The sequence below is a fragment of the Liolophura sinensis genome, chromosome 7 (genome assembly GCF_032854445.1).
Source record: "Liolophura sinensis isolate JHLJ2023 chromosome 7, CUHK_Ljap_v2, whole genome shotgun sequence".
NCBI lineage: Eukaryota > Metazoa > Mollusca > Polyplacophora > Chitonida > Chitonidae > Liolophura > Liolophura sinensis.
In genome coordinates this window covers 50,509,656-50,529,541 of record NC_088301.1, presented here as the reverse complement: position 1 = coordinate 50,529,541, position 19,886 = coordinate 50,509,656, and the positions used below count along the sequence as shown (strand labels likewise).

At 36.4% G+C, this 19,886-nt stretch overlaps 1 protein-coding gene across 4 annotated transcripts in view; it reads right to left on the bottom strand.

Annotated features, from left to right (window-relative positions):
- The window catches only part of LOC135469870 (SRSF protein kinase 3-like), a 45,918-nt gene extending 27,155 nt beyond the window's left edge, over positions 1-18,763 (bottom strand). Inside the window, exons 1-2 of one of the 4 annotated variants that reach the window (XM_064748496.1) lie at positions 18,712-18,763; positions 18,544-18,622 (exon numbers count right to left, since the gene is read on the bottom strand). In XM_064748496.1, coding sequence (XP_064604566.1) covers positions 18,544-18,622; positions 18,712-18,736 — 104 coding nt within the window. In that variant the 5' untranslated portion in view covers positions 18,737-18,763. Of the gene's footprint in view, positions 1-8,547; positions 8,666-10,623; positions 10,854-18,543; positions 18,623-18,711 lie in introns of those variants that run through there. The other 3 variants (XM_064748495.1, XM_064748494.1, XM_064748499.1) reach the window with 3 other exon arrangements.
- Between the last annotated feature and the right edge of the window lie 1,123 nt (positions 18,764-19,886).

The following is a 19,886-nucleotide window of genomic DNA, read 5'->3' as shown; positions in this document are numbered from 1 at the left end:
CTTAGCATTCGCAGTCAGGGTAGAAACTCAAACACACAAATTCCAGAAGAAGACTCAGTTTTACATGAAATTTACCTGTCCTGTAATTTCACTTACTGCCATTTATTTATTTATTTGACAGTGAACTTGTTTAAGAACATTATCAAGAATACTGAACTTAAATCACTTATGATAAAAGACCAACACCTCCCAAGTTACTAACTTTTCCAACCGTAGATGACAATGGCTACACAATTCCCTCACCAAAATAATGTTTGAACACTTGTGGGGTTGAAATATACACATATTAACCATTTGGCCAGGACATCCACCTTGTTCCATCACTTGTTATTATTTTATTGTTCTTTAACGCCATAATCAAAACTGTTTCACTTATATGCCCATCACTTTCAAACAATATCCTGAATTAAATACACTATACAGAGTCCCCGATGTGATAAGGTCAACTACATGCCTATATTTGTACACTGATAAATAAACTCCTCATATCTTTATGAAATGAAGACTAGTAGTAACCACACAATGTGTGTTCTGTTTAACGTCCTGATGCATCCCAGTATGTCAACATTTATGAGAATTAAAATGGTTATATTGATCCCAGAGATAAACAGTGGAAAGGGGAATTCATCAATTAGAGTAGGTCACAAACATATGAATATATTACCAATGTACTACAAGAATATACCACAACAGTGTACAGCGTATAGTCTTGTACAGTATGAAAAAGAGCAATATGCCCACAGCAAAAAAGTCTGAACACAGAAAATACAAGAGGTTTGCCTCTCAAATATAGTTTCTTTTCAGGCTGATGCATTCTCCACGGAAAAAAACTCCCACCCACCATGAAAGTTCAAATTCAAATGTACATAATGTATTTGGAGTAAATAAATGTTAACGTTCAAGAGACCACTGCCTTTATCTAAATCTCCAAGATTAGGCGCAGTTAAACCATATGTGCCTTGTTGAATATTCTCAAAAATCTGGAGATTAGTGTTAGATTTCTTATTTGAAGAATATATACAATGCATGATGCTTTGAGGGATTACAAACTGTGAGGGTAAAGGTCAAAGGTATGTATTTGTGCTAGTAATATTGATTGGCATTTCAAGGACATTCATGTATGAAATCAGCATTTCAGGCTCTATGCCTCATAGGAACACCCGTAATTAAACATGTTGATTACTCAATGTTCTCAAACCAAAGTAAATGGGCCATGAAATTTTAACCCCTTGCTGCCTCCTAAACACACACTGCCTTGACAAAATTCAATCACTGTGGTTTCAGCATCATGCACAGGGGAAATCCACTAACAATTTCTAAAAACGCATATACATGTATGTGTATGTGAGAAACTAATGGAGCATTCACCACCAATTACAGCATGGGATCAACCCAGTCATTTGTCAATGTGATTTTTGGCCAATTTGCCTCAGAGCCCCAGTGTTTGTGTTGTCGCTGGCAGGTTGCAGTTGTGCTCATAGGGTAATCGACCAGTGCAAATTTGCATTTTTTAATATAGGTTATTTTGACTTCCTCCTGAATTAGGGGGCCCTGAGATCCCACACAATAGAACAACTTCCTGTATTTGCATTTCCTCTAGCAGTTCTTTATTGGATTTCTTTTTTCTGACACAAATTACAGCACTCTTTAAAAGCCAAATCCATCATATGTTTTGCCAGAGAATTTTGGCCAAATACATAAACTGAAAAAAAAAAAATATTTCTCAATCTCCAGCATAGCCAAAATACAAGATTAGGGAAGAAAAAGAAACAATAAAAACAAGCAGCAGTTTCTTAAACACAGAAATCATCACTGAGCCAATAACCTGGAAATGTGATTGAAAAAAGAAAAAAAAATAAATGTGGCTGGCTGCAACATGTTTTGTGTTTGATTACAAAGCAAACAGTTAGCGAAAAATGGAGACTAGAATTAGGATTACCACTGAGATACAGTTTAAGGTTGAGATTTTCCAGCTCTTTCACATACATGTATGTGTAGATCTGGGTTGCACTATGATGCTATGACAAACAGTGAGAACACAAAGGTACCAATGCTGTTCTAAACACATTCCAGTAATAAACACAGAATACAGAAAATGTTCAGATACAATACTCCCCTGACGGGGACGCTACAAAAAACATACATATAAATATACAAGTAAGTGTACATGTACATGCATGTGCATATTTGTATGCTACCTAAGGGGTCCCATTTAAAAAACAACAACAAAAAATCAAAACAAAACAAAACACACTAGAATGGAAATAATTGTCAACTTAATCACTGTTCCAGTTAATCCAGTGATATAAACAAAAGTACATGTAACTTAAAAATTGATTAAAATAAACCAATCCTGATGAAGTACATTCGTATATTTATTCATTTGATTGTTTTTTTATCCTGTATTCAAGCATGTTTCACTTATACGTCGATGACGATCATTACAGTAGAAGGAAAACATTAGAGCCTGGAAAAATGGTGAAGTACATTTTACTCATCACCACTTACAAACTATTATAAACTTTCAGCTCCATAAACAAAAAATCAAATATCTTTAATTTTTTATCCCTAAAAACATTTTCCACAAACTTCCATACATGTTTATATGTATAAAACTATAACCAAACAAAATCCAACATCACATGTGCAATAATAGTTACCTGATAGAAGTGACCGAGATATTCAGCGTCTGGATTTGAAGACGCGAGGATTTTGAGTTTCTTCTCCATCTCCCAAACTTCTGCAGAAGTTTTTCCAGCATGTTCTATTACCACTTGAAAATGATGTCACAAAACAATGCCGTATTCCAGACTTTAAAACTTTGTGAAAACTCCTTATGAAATGTGAGCACTGTTCGAGCAAAGGCCTTAGCTATCTGGCAAGGAGGAAGACTGCAAACACATTCTGCTGCAGAAACAGCAAGCGGCTGCACAAAGGGAATTGTCAAAATTCAACCCAAACAGTCCCTGATGATTTGAGAAGAATCAGATTTGTGCAAGTTCGTCTCGCATCACCCGAAATCTTGGTAAAGCCAGATCACATGGTCCAATAAGAGAAGGGGCAGAATATTGATCTGGAGAACAGCATAAGCGGGTCTCCTCTGGGCGACTTAATCCTGCCATGTTTACAAGTATGCCAGTTGAGGTAAACCCTAGCTCCAGCGTTCACAGGGAATTTCTCTTTGCACAACATTCTCAAATCTTGAAGAGATACAAAAATAGCTACATGAAGTTTCATGCAGACCTGCATGTAATGCATGAGATTGTGGAGACGAACCAAACATGATTCAGGTGTACATAAAGTTTTGTGTACAAATCAGGTGAAAGAGATTGTACATGTTAAGGTTACATGCACATCTAACAAGCTTGTATCCGAAGAGATCAGACAAAAATTCAGAGGAGGCTACAGCACATTGGTACATGTACAAACCTAACATTATTGGTGCAAATTTTGAGGAAGAGAAGATTTATAATGTGGTTTTCATGTGTATGTGCAGAAAAGCAAACCATCTTGTTATACTTAAAAGGACAGCATAAATTAAATATTAACACATTCTGAAGGTGTAAAGAACACATGTACAGCATATACAACACTTCATTACCTTGACTGATTCAAGAATTTATATCATCTGTTGTGAATAACTGGCCTTCAGACTTACGTGTGTCTAGGTAACAATTTCTTTACACTATTAGTTAAGTTTATTTTTAATGTTGCTGTTCATATCTACTGTAACTCTTCAACCTTTTTGCATGTTTGCAAGGTGTTTATTCAAGTATATTATGAAGGCATTATTCTGTGTAGACTGATAAAATTATACTTTCTGTGAAGCCCTGAAACTGACCAATCCAATCAATGTAGTTTTGTGTCCAAAGCCAAATTATAAAATGGAAATAAAATACACTGAAAGGTTGAGTAATCAGGGTATATTTAATACAAAATCAATTGACATAAAATTTCGGTCAATCAACACAGGTACAAAAAGTGGATTCTTGACACCTTGCTCTGATAGTGTTAATTAGCACATAAGGGTTGTTGACTGCAACAGCAACAGAAAGTCGTCACTCGGTCTCACATAGAGGTTGGCTATGAAGGAGGGACAGCGCAAGGAATTGACTACTGAAGTTATCATGTACCCAGCACACACACCATACTGGTTGATTTATCCATAGTCAACACACATGCTCAAACAGGTGTAGATGGGGTTAAAATCTGACAATAATTATATCGGGAAATCCATATCAGTGTGTGGAGATCACAGATGCCTCAGCCTAAATGTGTCAAGTCACACTGTGTGGATACAACATGACACATCATTCCTAAAACAGATAGCAAAATTCTAGCCATTTCAGTGACAATGTAGACTTCATCTGAAAGTAATAAACTCCATAGTTACCTTTCCATAGATCACACTCTAAACTCAAAATTTAGAGTAGGAACAACATACGCAATACACATGACAAGATATATATAGACATGAACACAGCCACATGCATGTGTATGCAAACTAAAACGACAATCCCAGTTCAAACTGAATATACATATAATATTGAAAGTATGTGTATTTAACTATACAACTTATCAGTTTCGTTCAATATAAGTCATGATACATGTATAAGCATGATGAAAACCCAAAATCACAGGATTTCAGATCAAATAGCACTATACTAGAACCAATCTTCACAAATTTAAATGGACATGCTGCACTGTATAAGAAGACATTCAGGAAATACCATGCAGACAAAAAAATTCATAGAGGTTACTTAATTTTCAGTGGTAAATGTAAGCTATTGATTACCAAAAGAATCAATGAAAACCAGAAAATGACTACAAAATACATTGTTGGAAATGAAAGAAATGATAGTCTATTTGCAATGGTACAAAATTAGGCCACTTTGCTTTGCAACACAACTTCCAATTATGGATAGTGATATTCTTTTGGAAAATTGAAAGTTTCAGCTCCAAATATAATATTTTGTGACATTTATTTGCCTCTAAAACTACACATTTATGGTTCAAATAACTGCAGAACTGCAACACAATCTCTCAAGACGCAAGACAACACAAGATGACATATCTTTTAAGCACAAATGTACACTGTACAGCATATATTCCACGCAATGTTATTAATCTGCATTTGAAGCCACTGAAAGGTAAATTTAACCTTGCAACACTTCAACCCTGCAATACCTACAAACCAAAAACTGAAAATCTTCTTATTAACACTAAAGCATCCACTATATATAATACAATTGTTTTGAAGTAATTCTAACATCTACATGACATTAAAATGAATTTTGGCACCATGGTTATTATGATGTAAATGTAACAGTAGGAGAAATTACAGAAATCTTCAGACCACATTACCCATAATGTATACATGTAATCCCACATAAACAGACTTAAAATTAAAAAGGCAGGTTAAAAATATACTACTAAAATGCTTAAACCTTACCAAATATATAAGCAATACTGAATGCTTGTCTTGTGTACTTATACACAGATACATGTATATCATGGAGAATGCATCCAACAAAAGCATAGTGACCATAACCCACAACTTTTAATAGACTAACCAATGACTACTACACTCTAAAGTGTACTGGTCATGCTTAGTGCAATCAGAGGGTGCATTATTGCAACTGGGAATAATGAAAATCATCAAGCTGTTGTAGAACCGTTTTTTGTTTGGAGAAAATTCTCATTTCACATGGTGACAGATTCCATTAAACCGTTGTAGCACTCCCATGTTAAAACAATGGAGGCAGCATAGTAACGTGAGCAGCTAACTCCTCCAGCCATCGATTTTCTTCCAATACTTGTAACAAGTAACCACAAGCCATCTCATGCAATAATTAAATCTTCAACTCATTTTGTTCTCATCTTCAAAAACTGCTATTGACTTTCATAATATAATCCAGTGTTAAGCAGGATTACCATTTTGCTTTCACTACCTGATATCCCTTCCAGGATAGAGATTATTGAACTGATTTCACATTCATAGATACGGAAGATGTTAGCGAACACAGGTTGCACTGAACAAAATGGTGCCAAGGTCCATGTAAATACTGCATCAATGGTATACAGTATTTACACCCTTAAAGGCTTTACTGGCACAGTTCTATTATAAACATTTGCCTCCTTCAACCTGGAGAGCAACCTACAGATAGTCATGGGTTCCCCAGGCTCTGCCCCCTTTCCTCCTACATGTACCTAAACGCTGGTCATATAAGTCAATTTTCTACAGTATGTTCAGATACAATACTGCAATCTTACCAGTTGTTACATACCTTAATGTCTTAGAATAATTCATTCTCATTTACTATGTAACAAATATGTCATTTCTGATTACATAACATTTTTGCAAAATGCTCTTCTCTTGGTCTAATTTGGCAATATTATCAACAGGAAGCCACTAAACATATACACTTTTATCATGAGGATGATGCCTCTGTTCTGGCCTGGCTCATCATGAACAAGCATAAGCATGACAATGTACATCTATTGATGGCTTGTTTCCCACTGCCTCTCTGGTTCTCACTGCAACTGATCTACCCCTGAACAAAGCAGTCACAGACTACAAGGCAGATTGCATGCAGCTTGAAGCCAGGAGGTTTGACCAGTACCTTGGAACCGGCAGTGATTTGCTATGGGTACTCCAGTTTCCTCTACCCATAAAAGTGAACTTAAGGGAAAATCTGCACTTCAGTACTAAACAGCAGGTAACTGATGTGGCAAAAATACAAACACAGTGATTAAAGAATGACTGATGGATAAGCAATGCATCAAAAGCAGCAAGCACAATGAACAACAGGTACAGGTGAGAATGCCAAGAGTAGGCTTCATAAAAGTTAGATGCAATGTATATGAATATAGCCAAATAAACCCTTCAAAAATAAAACCAACAAAAGTAGCTTTACTGTCACAACCAAATAGGGCCCTATTCACAAAGCAGTGATATACATCACGAGTTCAGTGTTATCTCACCAAAAAGTGGATCAAAGGTCAGATAACCAAGTAGTACTATGCTGTAATTAATTCAGTTATACTGATCCAGACAACTGCACAAAGCACATATACCTCTTATATACCTTAATAGAAATATAGCCAGGGAAGTCTATAACCTTCTCTCATGTTAGAAGTGCCGAAAACAGCATGTCCAAATAGCACCAGTGTTCTATTTCACCTGTTCACTTGGAAAAATAAACTAAAGACGATTGATGTGATGATTATGCCATAATTCAAACATAGATGCTCAATGAAGAGAAAATTCATGACATCTTCACAATTTTCAAAAATTAACCAGGCATTCAGACAATACCGGTAGCTCGCCTAATTGAGCAGTTTGTAAAACTTTATTATGTTCAAGTCATGTGATGCATTCAAATATTGACCTCTTAATAAAAAACTAAATAAATAGAATGATTGACACTGTCCTACACAGATATTATCCTCTAATTATATAGTGCTAAGATCTTGCCATTAAATCAACAAGAAAGACCAAAATTATCATACTGTTACAACTATCACTGTTTATCATATGCATAGCGATTGCAGAGCTGTGACTTCATATGTTATGGAGTTATAAATCATTGTGGTGATAAAAGACACAGTGGGGGGAGTTAGTGCAAATTTTACCACAGAGGTCTTTGATAAGCAAATCACAAACTGCATTTGGCAATCCATGTACCACTGGAGGCAATTGCAACCCTGTGAATAAGTGAGCAAAAGCTATGAGATAAAAAAAGGCTTCCCTGGTCTTTGATATGCAAACAGCTACCGATGATTGGCTATCTGTGTATTATGAGTAACGACTGCAATCCTATGATTGGCCAAAAACTTTAACCAAACTGGACACCACCACTGCCACCGACAGCATCTGATCCCCCCTCTCACAATACCTTTGAAAGGTAAGGTAAAAAATTTTAAAAAATACTGAAAAGGAAGGTGAGTTCAGTGACATATTTTATTATATTATTATTTATTTACTGATATTCTTACAATCCATGTATCTTTCCTCCTTGAGGTACTTGTATCAATAAAAGAACACTTGTCTTGCATACACTAGCATATGTACATGTATACACGAAGCATCTTCCTTAAGGAAGAATGAAGGAAAATGTCAGAGATAGAGAATACATACACTTAGCTATGTAGCCTTTGGGTTTCTGTAAACAGACCTTTAAGCTGGTATGTTCTTTTCTGGAGTACATGTACCCGTAATTACAGTGAACTAGCCTATGCACATCCTTCAATACAAGGGAGATAAGCAGGAACAAATGGCTCTCAGGCTTGCAGAGCCCATTACTTCAGCCCTAAGCAGGAAAACCTCCTAACTGGCCATTGTTGCTTATTAATACATTATTCAACTTATCATGTACATGTATGTATTGCGACTGACATTTGATTGTATAGCATAGTATCAGTGTTAATGATTACATAAGTACAAAACAATGTGCTCTAAACTAAATACAAGTTATGGATTATAGAGCCGTTAAGCACTGTGTATTTTAGGTTTTTCCAGAGCTGAGCACAAACAGCAACACTTACTGCGTTTCAACAATACATTGTTGTTAGCTGAATCATGAGGAAGAAGTTGGCAAGACAGAATTACTGTAGCTTAGCCAAGTTCCACAATCAAGTTTCTAAATAAAGTTAAGCGCTGCTTTCATCTGTAATGACACAACTCAGCTGTACTGGTTCATGAACAGGTTTGGTGTACAGCACAATCCAACAGCTATATATATAAACATGCACTTTTGTCTTTGAAGGACAGTCTTTAAGACAGAAAGTTATACTACAAAGTGCTGAACGACTAAACAGGATGTGGGGTCACACAATGTGAAAAACATAACATGTAGTAAACAACTGTGACCCAGAGGAAACATGTGTGACTAACAGAACCGACCATAGCTAACAAGTAGGTTACACTTTTGTGTGATGTGATTAAGAAGCAAACAAAAAGTAGTACCCAAGCTTGTGGAAGGACTGAAGTAATGGTAAAAACTACAAGTTCCCTGACATTTACGGTTGAGAAAAGAATCTCTGTCAGTCACATTCAGTACAGAACAGACACGGCCAAACTGTGTAGTGACTGTACAGTCTGAAATGTAACAAAACTGACAATATTCAATATATGCTTTCTGAAATAATATTTTTGTTCAGCATTAGATCATTTTACACTTATAAATCAGTTGTTTGATATAAATGCCCTATTGACGCTGTCAATCAAAATAATTGGAAGCTGCCACATATAAAGGCAAGCCCGTAAGAAAACTTTAAATTCACTGATGCTGCTATTTTGCCCTTTAACAACCAAGCGCACAGGTTTTAAATGCAATTAGGAAAGTGGTCATTACCGTTGAGTCCATCACTCAATTATGAAATGTTTAGCTAGTGTGCCTTAGTTCAGGCAAACAGTAGATGATATGATTCTATACGGGAGGACTTTTGCAACCACCTGAAAATGAAAATCAAGAGAATGTGCAAGAATGACAGAGGAAATTAATCTACTTCAAGGGAGAAATAAAAAGTACAATGTTGTTGACAATTGTTTAAAATTGGAGATCACCTAGTGCATACACATGTAATTTAGATATGTCCATCACCACCAACTATCAGTTTGTACTAAATATACACCTGTCTTAATGAAAACAGAAATAATACAAAGCAACATCCACTACATGTTAGATATCTTCCAATCATAAATATACAGTTTCAGATGTATACACATAAAATAAGCACCCAATGTTGATCTACTCCACCAATTCAGTTTTAATCCTCGAGTCATTCAAGATTTCATTTGAACCCACAGACCATTTTCATACATCAAATAGATGGGGAATTCTGATATTAGCAAAATGAATGTATATCAATATTCATTTATCTGACTGGTGTCCTATATGCTACACTTGAATTCATAGGGATTACATGTACATTAGTAGGAGGCTCCTGGGTCATTGTGCCACACTGGTACGCTAATCATCTTGGCCACTGAGGCCCCTGTATATCAACAGAATGCCACAAATCATACATGTTGACTTAACAAGTGTAAATCTGTATAGAGCTACATGTAGCAGAAATCCTCTTTTAGTGAAATTGTTCTTGTTCTTGGGTATGGTGTAAAACACTAATTAATCAAACAAATAAATAACACACAGAGACAAAATAATCTTAAATGAACACTACCGAATGCATATTATGATATACTAGCTTGTCCTATGAAAGGAAACATGCTGACTGGTAAATCAACTCAATGAAATAGAAATATACGACGTGTATAAACACAGGATGCTGTGTATGGCAACAGCGTCAATGTTAATCATCATATATACACTTGTACGTGTACATGTAGGACATATGTATGACAATGTGTGTTAGCTAATGCTGGAAGATTAATGAACCATTTTGCTTTTAATAACCATATTGTTGTGTATACTACTTGCAGGCCTATTATTCTCCACACTCACATGTAAGCATTACTGCACAACCTGACAGTTGTCAGCAGGTCTGAAAGATACAGATGCATGTTAACAGCAACACATAACAGTCACACTTCTATGCTGTCAGTGCACGTGCCAAATTGATTTCTGCAGCTATAGACAAATATGCTGGTAATTGACTTACCACACTGGAACAAACAAAACATAACCATAATTCCGCGGTATTTTCTGTGGCCGAGTTGGATCCCTTTTCCTTTTGGGAACAGGAATTCTCGACTTTTTCACCTTAACACTAGCACCCTCCATGTACATGTGGATGTGTTATGTCACCGAAACGGTTTCATCACATGGCTTTCCTCGGTAGATCTGCTAGCAATTCCAGCAGGGTTTAGACTTCCACAAGCTCTTAACAAGCCAGGAAAAACAAGGAACTAGGTTTCACATGACTCAGTTACACATATGCTCCAACCAGTAACCCCAGACTATATGCATGTATGTGAGGGGGTAGTGTTGAAATGGCTGTAGAGTTCGCCAGAGAACTATAAATACATACACACTTATCTGCAAGCCCTAGCTACAGTATGTAGACGAGAATGTGGGACAGGTTACCTGCTTACTGATGGAGATAACTTTATGTAATTAGCATCACTTGTCTGTATAGATGAGGGAGGGGGGTGGCTATCACAATCACTTCTGGAGCACCTCACATAACCCCTACTCAGAAAAATAGACTACTCCTCAATATAGCTTTGGTCACTTTGGCTAAGACCAGAAGGACGATTCCACCAGTCAGCAGGTCAAGGATATGTGCATGGAAATGTACAGCACTGATCACGGGTTTATGAGGGATATAAGCCCTTTGCGGTAATCCCTTTATTCATCAATACTCACGCTAAAACGTGTATGTACATCCTCTGCATTTGAACTAACACGAAATTATTTTTTAATTTTACACATTAATCACTCAAACTTTATAACATACATGTCATACTCTCTCTATGATCTAAAAATCACTGACAACAAATTTTCACTTCTGAGCACCAGCACACAGAGCATACTGATTTGTTGGCTGCAGTAACTAGGTTAATTTACTGGACGAGTCCACACATGCTTCAGCCCGACCATCAGAGGCAGTTCAGGCTAGCTTAAATATCAGGGAGGGGGGAAACAGAAGGCGACAAAGATATACTACTGTGCTGTAGGCACAAGAGAAACAACAAGCCAAGGGAGATAAGTTTGTCAGTAAACACCTTGTACACTGCACTTATCACCCCCCCCCCCCCAAAAAAAAGTGTGTATGCTTGAGGTTTAACACCATACTTAACACCCACTAAAATATACACCAATAACTTAGCTTTTTATCCAAAAGAATGCAACGAAAATGTACATACCATACTGGGATAGTCAAACTACCTGTGAAGAGTTTATAAATACAAGTTGACTTAAAATCAGATTTTTTAACAGTACAAATTACATCCCAATGTTTCATTTTGTTATTCAATTTACATTAAATGACTACATGACTAATCTGACACACTGATTAATAAATATCACTGGCCTCTGGCGCAAAGACATGCGGGGGAAAATAGACTTATTCCATTACTACAAAAATTATTAAAACTGAACAAAAACCAGATGAATGTTAGGATATGGTCATGTTATGTACAGTACCAAGAAACGCATAGAGGGTAAGGCAAAGTGCCTCCGTCTATGTCAGCTGGGTGGATTACACAGGGGGTAGAGTATGTGCATGTACATAACAAAGGTATTCAATCAATGTCCTGATTTATCATGTCAGTCTGACAGGGTAAAATCTGCACAGAAATAGCTTATGCAACAGACTACCTTCTACATACTGCAACATACATGTACTTCAATGTGCAAACAGTGGGAGGAACGTGGGTGCCATACTGATTACCTTCCACCTCTCTGACGAGACATTAACGGCGGCCTGTTAGAGACCAGTACAAAATATCCACCATACACTGAATTAGTAATTTACATTTGCATGTACATAATACAGGAAAACTGAGAAATTTTAACTACAGGTGTACCAATACCCACCTAAATTTACAACCTATAAGAATTACTATAAATTATTTAATACTATAAGAGCCTATTTATATTTTTAAGGATCTACCTTAGGTCCTCATTAGTTAAGCCAGTTTTGTACATATCTGACTTAGTTAATACACAACTTCTTATGGATAAGGGGTAAGACAAAAACATCTGCATTATAGAAGTCTGCTTAAAACAGCTGATGAATTAACAGATTTTCAAATTACGAATATGGAAATCTTTTAATACAAGACTTCAGTAAAACACTGTGGGAACATCTGCAATGGTTATATCCTTCATGCAGGTGGACACCCAAATTTCTTTCAAAAAACATATTTATTGAGTACCATAATTTCTAAATATACATAAGAAAGTTGTAGTAAATGTATTTTTCAAAGAAATCAGACAATACTGAAATTCAAAAACTCTTTTCTCCATATATAACAGAATATCTTATAGAAAAAGATATATTAAAGTACTACTGTCTGCCATAAATGGCTTTTGAAGAAAATTAGCTGCCTTGCAAATAAGGTTTTCCAACAACATATTTCCTCCTGACAATAAACAAACCAGTCCATAAAATTACATAAAGGCGCAAGCCCTGCACGACAGCCTTCTCATACTTTGGTCATGTGGCAAAGCATGTCAAATTTCCTACAGAACAGTGCAAAAATTTAACAGCATGCTTGCTTTTTAAGATGCTGACAATCTGTACCAAACGTGTTCGACTTGTATATAAACTTTTAATGAGATAGTTAGTTTGCACTCAAATCTCATTTCACCTTAACTGTAACCGGCACATTTTTTTACCAACATTTTTAAGCTACAGAAAGCCCTATCACATGAATTCTCCATGAAGTTTTAGAACTATACTAGACCCTCACATGAAAGTTCAGTCAATTATGTCAGCCACTGAAACAACAACAAAATGTATGAGAGCAGAAAGGGCAATTCATTGGCTTTTATAACCATGCGTTCGTTATAGATCATGACTTGGCAAAACAAATGAAGACAACAATGTGCAGTGAAAGGCAAAAGAAAGGCAAGCCGGATAATCTGTCAAAGGAAACAATTCATAGATGGATCCAAATGGGGTTAGATTTTTTCCTGATTTGTTCCTTTGAATGCGAAAATTCATGGCTTTCAAACCTCTGAGGCTAATCTCAATAAGTGTATGACTGGTAAATGAGCTAAATAATCCAAATTGCACTGCGCAACTTATATTGCTCTTTCTTTTTCTGAAATTTGTCTTTTTAATTATGGATACGCCACAGGCCAATATGGTAAATTATAAAGCCAAATTATTTTCAAGTACTTCAATCACTGCAAATAAATAGCAGAAAAAGTCAGACACTAAGAATGTGAATGGTTTGAACATGTTTCATATTTTGCACTAAGCTAGTTATGGGTATCATTATCAAAGGACTACCTATACACCCACACTATCACATTACATGTAATGGCTGAGCCTGCAAAGAGGAGGCTCTTCAATCCTACCATGGGTCATGCCTATGATCAAGTTTTTAAAAATCTGCAATCTCAGACCAGTACATCCAAACCAGACGCGCAACATATCATAGGCAAAATACGTGGCGAAACTCTTTTATTGATGAAGGCAGAAAGAGTCCAACTATATCATGTGACCTGTCAAAAATGTTAGGCAACTATTTTTGATCACAAATACTATAAGATAGGAGCCTGAAAAAAGTTTCACAATTATTAATTTAGAGAAGGCGAATGGTGGAAAAAACTGTGAGTCTGAATGTTTGTGAACTTAAAAAGTTCCCAAATAAAACAAATGTCATTTGTGCCTCTGGAAAAGGGCGAGACAGTTGATCGGTAAACTAATGTCAACAAAGGTTGCCTTACACATTTCACAAGTCACATGACACAGCCGGACTGTTTTTATCTTCGACATCAAAGAGTTTCAACTCGAAACTGTCCTATTCATTTGTTTTTGTAAAAAAATAAAAAAAATAATAAATCTGTGATTATCCTATATTAAAAAGGGAGCAATCATACATAAACTAATCTAAATACATACATGTATACTCAGGTATAAAAAGATACATCTATCACATTAAATTCAATGTAGTCATACATTCACACTGTTGCGAAAGTGAGATCAAAGGGGAACAACTCTTACAATAAGTCCTTTCCAAGACATCATTCTTGGTTTTCTAAGATTACACATGTAAGCCAGGACAAAAATAACTTTTTGTTAATGCCATGACCTGTGAACTTCTTCTCAGTACTTCACATAGCTCTGTGGAATGAAACAACCTGACAAGTGACCTGACTGAATCGGCAACAAACTTTCCAACAGCATCCAATTTACAGCCTTCTTAGTCAACTCATTCATACCAACGTTTAACCATTGTCAGAAAATAACCTACCAACCTGAAATTAAAATAATCTGAAATACCTTTCTTTAATCTCAGATATCTTAAATTAAAGGTCTTACACAAAAAACAATTTACATCCTTACGCATACCACTAGATGCATTTCCACCAGTCACACACAAAACAAACCTATAATAGATTTAGATGAAGATGAACAAAAAAAAATATGTGGGCAGGAAAAGCAAAAAAGTATGTTAGAGAAATCATTCAGCTCTATCGATTAGTCAATTCCATACAAAATGCTAAAACAAAAGCCAGTGTTTTACATGTAATGAATAACATTTCACCTTCATGACTGACTGCTGCCAACCACCACTTTGATAACAGTTGAGCACAGACTGTCACAAAACTACCCCTAAAGTGACATGTTAAAATAAATAAATACTGAATCATGGCATTAAATTATTTTGCATTTATTTATTCATTCCTTTACTGGTTGACTAATCAAGACTATTCAACTTCCACCCACAAGTGGTATGTCAATAATATAGTTAGTTATACATGCAAGACGTATGTGTACAGATGTATTCACTTTTACCATTTAAAGATTGTAACAAAAAGCTTCACGAAGCAATTAAATGTACCAAGTTCATGTATGAAAACACATAAACATGTACTCAGGGGAATGTCAAAATAAGGAAATCAAACTTTCAAGGAACATTCAAGGGAGTACAGTATAATTACAACCCTCAGTGTGTAACACCATTTATTATTTATATGTTCAGAATATGATAATCTTGTGTCTCTGAACATTTTTATGTTGAATATTTTTAGCCAGGTCTTCATGGACTTCCACTAAATTCTATATAGCATGACATGGTGCACATGATATGATTTTTGCATGATGTAGTAACGTTTATATATTGTTTATGACGTCACCCTGCTGAGGTCAGAATGGAACAGAAAGAAACAAAATGTTTAACATTTCTATCAATGAAGGAGATCCTGACATGTCACTTATATAAATATGGCCATTATTCATTGACAGATAGGTATAATCTAAATGAAATATAACAACTCCATCCAACACGAAAAATAAGTACATCACATGTATACTGTTCTCACAAATAAAAAAGGCTTTCATACTACAGCATAATGACATAGTAGTCAGTACCATTACTTAGTATGCTTTAACACAGCCTCCTATATTATGATAGTTGATATTCAGATCACAATGTTCAATCACTTCTGTTTGTTATTGGCTTTGTTTATTGGCGGAAAATAAGGAAACAAACAGCCCAGAGTGTTCTGGCAAGCCAGGTTTAAAATATGATAAATCTGTAGAGTCAAATTTTTTCAGATTGTTGAGACAAGACAGGGCTTGAAATTATCACTGACTTGTCGAACATTTCATTCCATAAAATGTACCAGATTTCTGTTGGAGACTTTCCCTGTCTTCCGGAAAGACATAACCCTGTTTCATGTGACATGAATTGGGGATAGGACTGCGACTCTGAGAATATGGTAGCTAAACAAAAAATATTGATCACTCAAAATGGCCAGCTTACTTCAATTTGGGTTTATGAAGCAATACACAGGAATTTTAAGCTTGACAGTGATGTTATGTGGTACACTGAGGTCAATTCACTGAAGAAGCAGTTTTGCACAATGAACACCTGAGAAGGAGCTCATTGCCTAAGGGTCACCCTAGTCTTCACAACTTCCCAAGGAGGACTGGAAAGTGAAACAGACCATGGCTCATGTGTAGATAGTCCAACTAAGCAATGATTTTACAAAATTAGTCACCACACAAAGGGAGAACAATCTGTCAATTCACATACAAGTAACAACTATGCAGCAGAGTGGGTCAAGGTAATGATATAGTTGAACATACTGCCATTGGGTATTTTAGATATCTGTAGTGCCCAAAATATACACCCTGGTCAGTTATTAAAACAGTTACATGTCAAAACTCTGTACACAGTGCATTTAAGTTCAGGGGACGTAGACAACTGTCCTGCTGACTTTACTTCTAATTTCTATTCCATCATAAAAATGTCATATCACATACGACTTTTGTCGTATCACATAATATAACATGTTGTACTTGAAAATAACTACATCAGTTGAGAATTAGCATGATTCTAGAAGCCATTCTGTTGGATATCTTGACATGTATAATACAGTGTAGAAAGATATATATTCAAGGTCACACAAATCCAGGCGTTTCACTTGCATTAGGCATTGCTTGCAGCAGACGACAAGGTGAAAGATAACATGGGTAGGTATAGGGAAATGATTCACAGAACAATCTGGACAGCATGGGTGAATTGTCCACATCAACAAATCCTTGTTTTGGACTTACAATGCCAAGAAGCAAAGTTTCTTAATAACTTTTCACTTTGGTAATATTTTACCAAACTTGAAATGCCAAATGCCTGGATGTTCCCAACCTGGAAAATGCTAGCTTACTATTTACAGATTAAAAAGAGGTAAATGTATCATGTATTGAACAACATAAACCTCGCTAGCCTGAGTACACTGACTGTTGGTTACAAAATATTTGGATACACCATATTCAAGGCCGCTCAACCAGTCAGAGTTGAGCAAGTTTGTCTCAGTGGTTTGGCAGGGTAGCGGCCCCAATAACTACTCCACCTACCAATAGCTGTTTAAACCCCTGTCATAACATCTTCCCTTCCATTCACCACACAGCATTTTGTAATAGTAATCCAATAAAATGTCGTTTCACTAGTGAAATGCTTCCAGACCATGTGGCACCATTGTGGTTTCAAGAAGGGCACCATGTATTTAAATGGGCGAATACAATTTTAGGAAAGTGCCCAAAAGCTGACTTTTTTTTTTCTAACACTGATAACCTTAGTCTTGTGCAATATTTTTGCAAATGCAATTTTTAATTTTTTGGAATTGGGTTATATATAATATAATAACTTTGCACTATCTTAAATAAGGTCAACTGCGAATTATGGAGTCCCAGAGTTTGACTGTTAACGACGATTTTCATGTGACCAGTCGAACGATGAGGCAAATGGAGGTTTTGTTGAAATCACTGGCCTGGAGACATTTTACACGTGAAACGATACTTTGTTGGATTATCATTCCAAAATTTTGCGAAGTGTATAAGTTATGACGTGGATTTGACAAGGTAGAGGTAGGTGAAGCGGCTATTCGGGCCGCTACCCGTGCCACACCATTGAAACAAGCCTGCTCAACTCTGACTTGTTGAGCAGCCATGAATACAGCGTATCCAAACATTTCTCAATCAACTGTCAGTGTACTCTGACTAAAACCTGGCAGATCTGTTTTAAATTCTTACAAGTGTAAAAACATACGCACATATGAAATGAAATCATCCTCCAGTTGGCTTCCGCCACTGTACACCGTAACACACAGAAATCTGAAGTTTAACATGGCCTAACACAGCTGGTCAGAGGTATGGTTGGTGAATGATTCATAATGAAGTCGGGGTAACTAACGCACATGGCTGACTTAGGTAGACGCCAGCCCTAAGTGACAGCCACAAGCAAGCATCCAGTAGGTCCTTATGTGACGGCTGTCACTTGACTGACCAATACAGATATCAAGCAAGAGACACTTGCTTGGAATGACACGCAGAACTCATCAGACAGTCAAAAATAGCACCAGTGAATGGAATATTGAGGAAAAAAAGTGTTTTACTCACCCTGATCGTTTTTTGTCGTCAGGAGCTTTGTAACGCTGTTTGGCTTTGGAGCGCTTTTTTCGCGCCTGTATTGCCAGTGCTGCAAAGGCAAGATCAAAATTAGTCACAGTCGGTAGATTAAGAATTAAAACATAATTTCAACAAAACAAATAACTGTCCAAATCTTACCTTTCCTTGGTATTTTGGAGCTCATTTCCAAAACACAACCGAACTTCTCAATGGAGACCGGCACGCATGCGCACTACCCTCATTGGTGCATTCTGGGTGATGTCTGTTTCCAATGGAACATAGCACCTGCACACACGACAGATTACGTTACATGCTAATGAGAGCTATGTATATAATAAATAATAAACGAAATAAAAGCAGTGTAATGGAATAAAGTTATTTAAAATTAAATGCTCAGATTACCATACCACATCGAATTATGCAGATTTGATATGTAATTCCAATATGCAGACCTAAACGTCCTGGGCCTTAGCCTATTAGGCCATATTAAGAAATGTCTTGGCGCGAAATTCATAAGCGATACGTTCAATCTGGGATAAAGATAGACTATCTTAATCCTATGAAGAGATCTGGAATGCTCTTTCTGGGTAGCCAGGGTCAGTTCGGGAAGATGCCATTACCAATATTCCCAGTTTGTATTCAACATAGCCTATACAGTAGCCTGATAGCCGTCAACTAATATTAACAGATCTGTTTTAGGCCCTATTAGGCCTAGACCCAGATATTATAGACATGTAGGCCTACCTGCTATCATATGCGTGATTCTATGTCGATATGCTTGACTTGCTGCAAAGCTTAAATTCCGTAACACGGGCAGGCTGTCGGCCTATATAGGCCTAGCCTGTTATTTTCAAGCGTTGGACTTTCTGCGTTATCAACTTCGTCTACGCAAATTTCATAAATTCGACCGGCTTAAATTCCTTTCTCAGTAAGGCCCATTTATGGCCAAGCCCTATAGACCTACACCTTCATCAGCACCACGGAATCATAAAGAGAGCCTTTAAAAATACAGATTCTCAACGTTAATCATAGATTCTTAAAGTAAATGATAAAAAATAACAATTAAAAAAAATTAAAATCAACCCCCAAAAATTTAAATTTATAAATAAATGCGCGGAAAAATTATATATTTAGATCAATAAATAAAGATATGAAACACTGGGTGCGCCTTAGAGTGTTCAGGGTTTACAGTGTGAATACACTGTGTAAACCACTGTTATACAAGAACAAATTTAGACACAGCCCACTATACATCGCAGTCGTCCTCATCCAAGTATACCGTATAAATATAATTGCTTCCGTAAAGAGGCTGCCACACAGACAGTCAAACATTC